General features: G+C 63.5%; 1 protein-coding gene across 1 annotated transcript in view; it reads right to left on the reverse strand.

Annotated features, from left to right (window-relative positions):
- LOC103777807 (low-density lipoprotein receptor-related protein 1-like) overlaps positions 1-318 on the reverse strand; it is a gene marked incomplete at both ends in the record, with an annotated part of 5,073 nt that overhangs the window by 2,807 nt on the left and 1,948 nt on the right. Inside the window, one exon of the mRNA XM_008945370.1 lies at positions 8-184. Within this exon, the coding sequence (XP_008943618.1) occupies positions 8-184 (177 nt within the window). The remainder of the gene's footprint in view (positions 1-7; positions 185-318) is intronic.

Below are 318 nucleotides of genomic sequence, written 5' to 3' on the forward strand. Positions count from 1 at the left end.
GGCTGGCGGTAGGGGTGGTAGATGTGGATGTCCATGGGCCGGTGCAAGGTGCTGATCAGCAGAGTCTTGTTGGCTCCCGTCGTCTTGTGGGCCCTGTTGATGGACTTGGTCTCCCAGTCGGTCCAGTAGATGAAATCCTCGAAGAGGGTGAGCGCGAAGATGTGCGGGATGTCCTGGCTCAGCACTGCAGGGGGCAGCGGGCAGCTCAGCCAGGGGCTGCCCCCCGCAGCACGGCCCTTCTCCAGAGACAGCTCAGGAGGGAACAAACCCTTCCCCGGGGCAGGGGCACAGAGGAGCTGCGGAGCTGAAGACCATTCC

This window comes from Merops nubicus, unplaced genomic scaffold (assembly GCF_000691845.1).
Source record: "Merops nubicus isolate BGI_N331 unplaced genomic scaffold, ASM69184v1 scaffold37568, whole genome shotgun sequence".
NCBI lineage: Eukaryota > Metazoa > Chordata > Aves > Coraciiformes > Meropidae > Merops > Merops nubicus.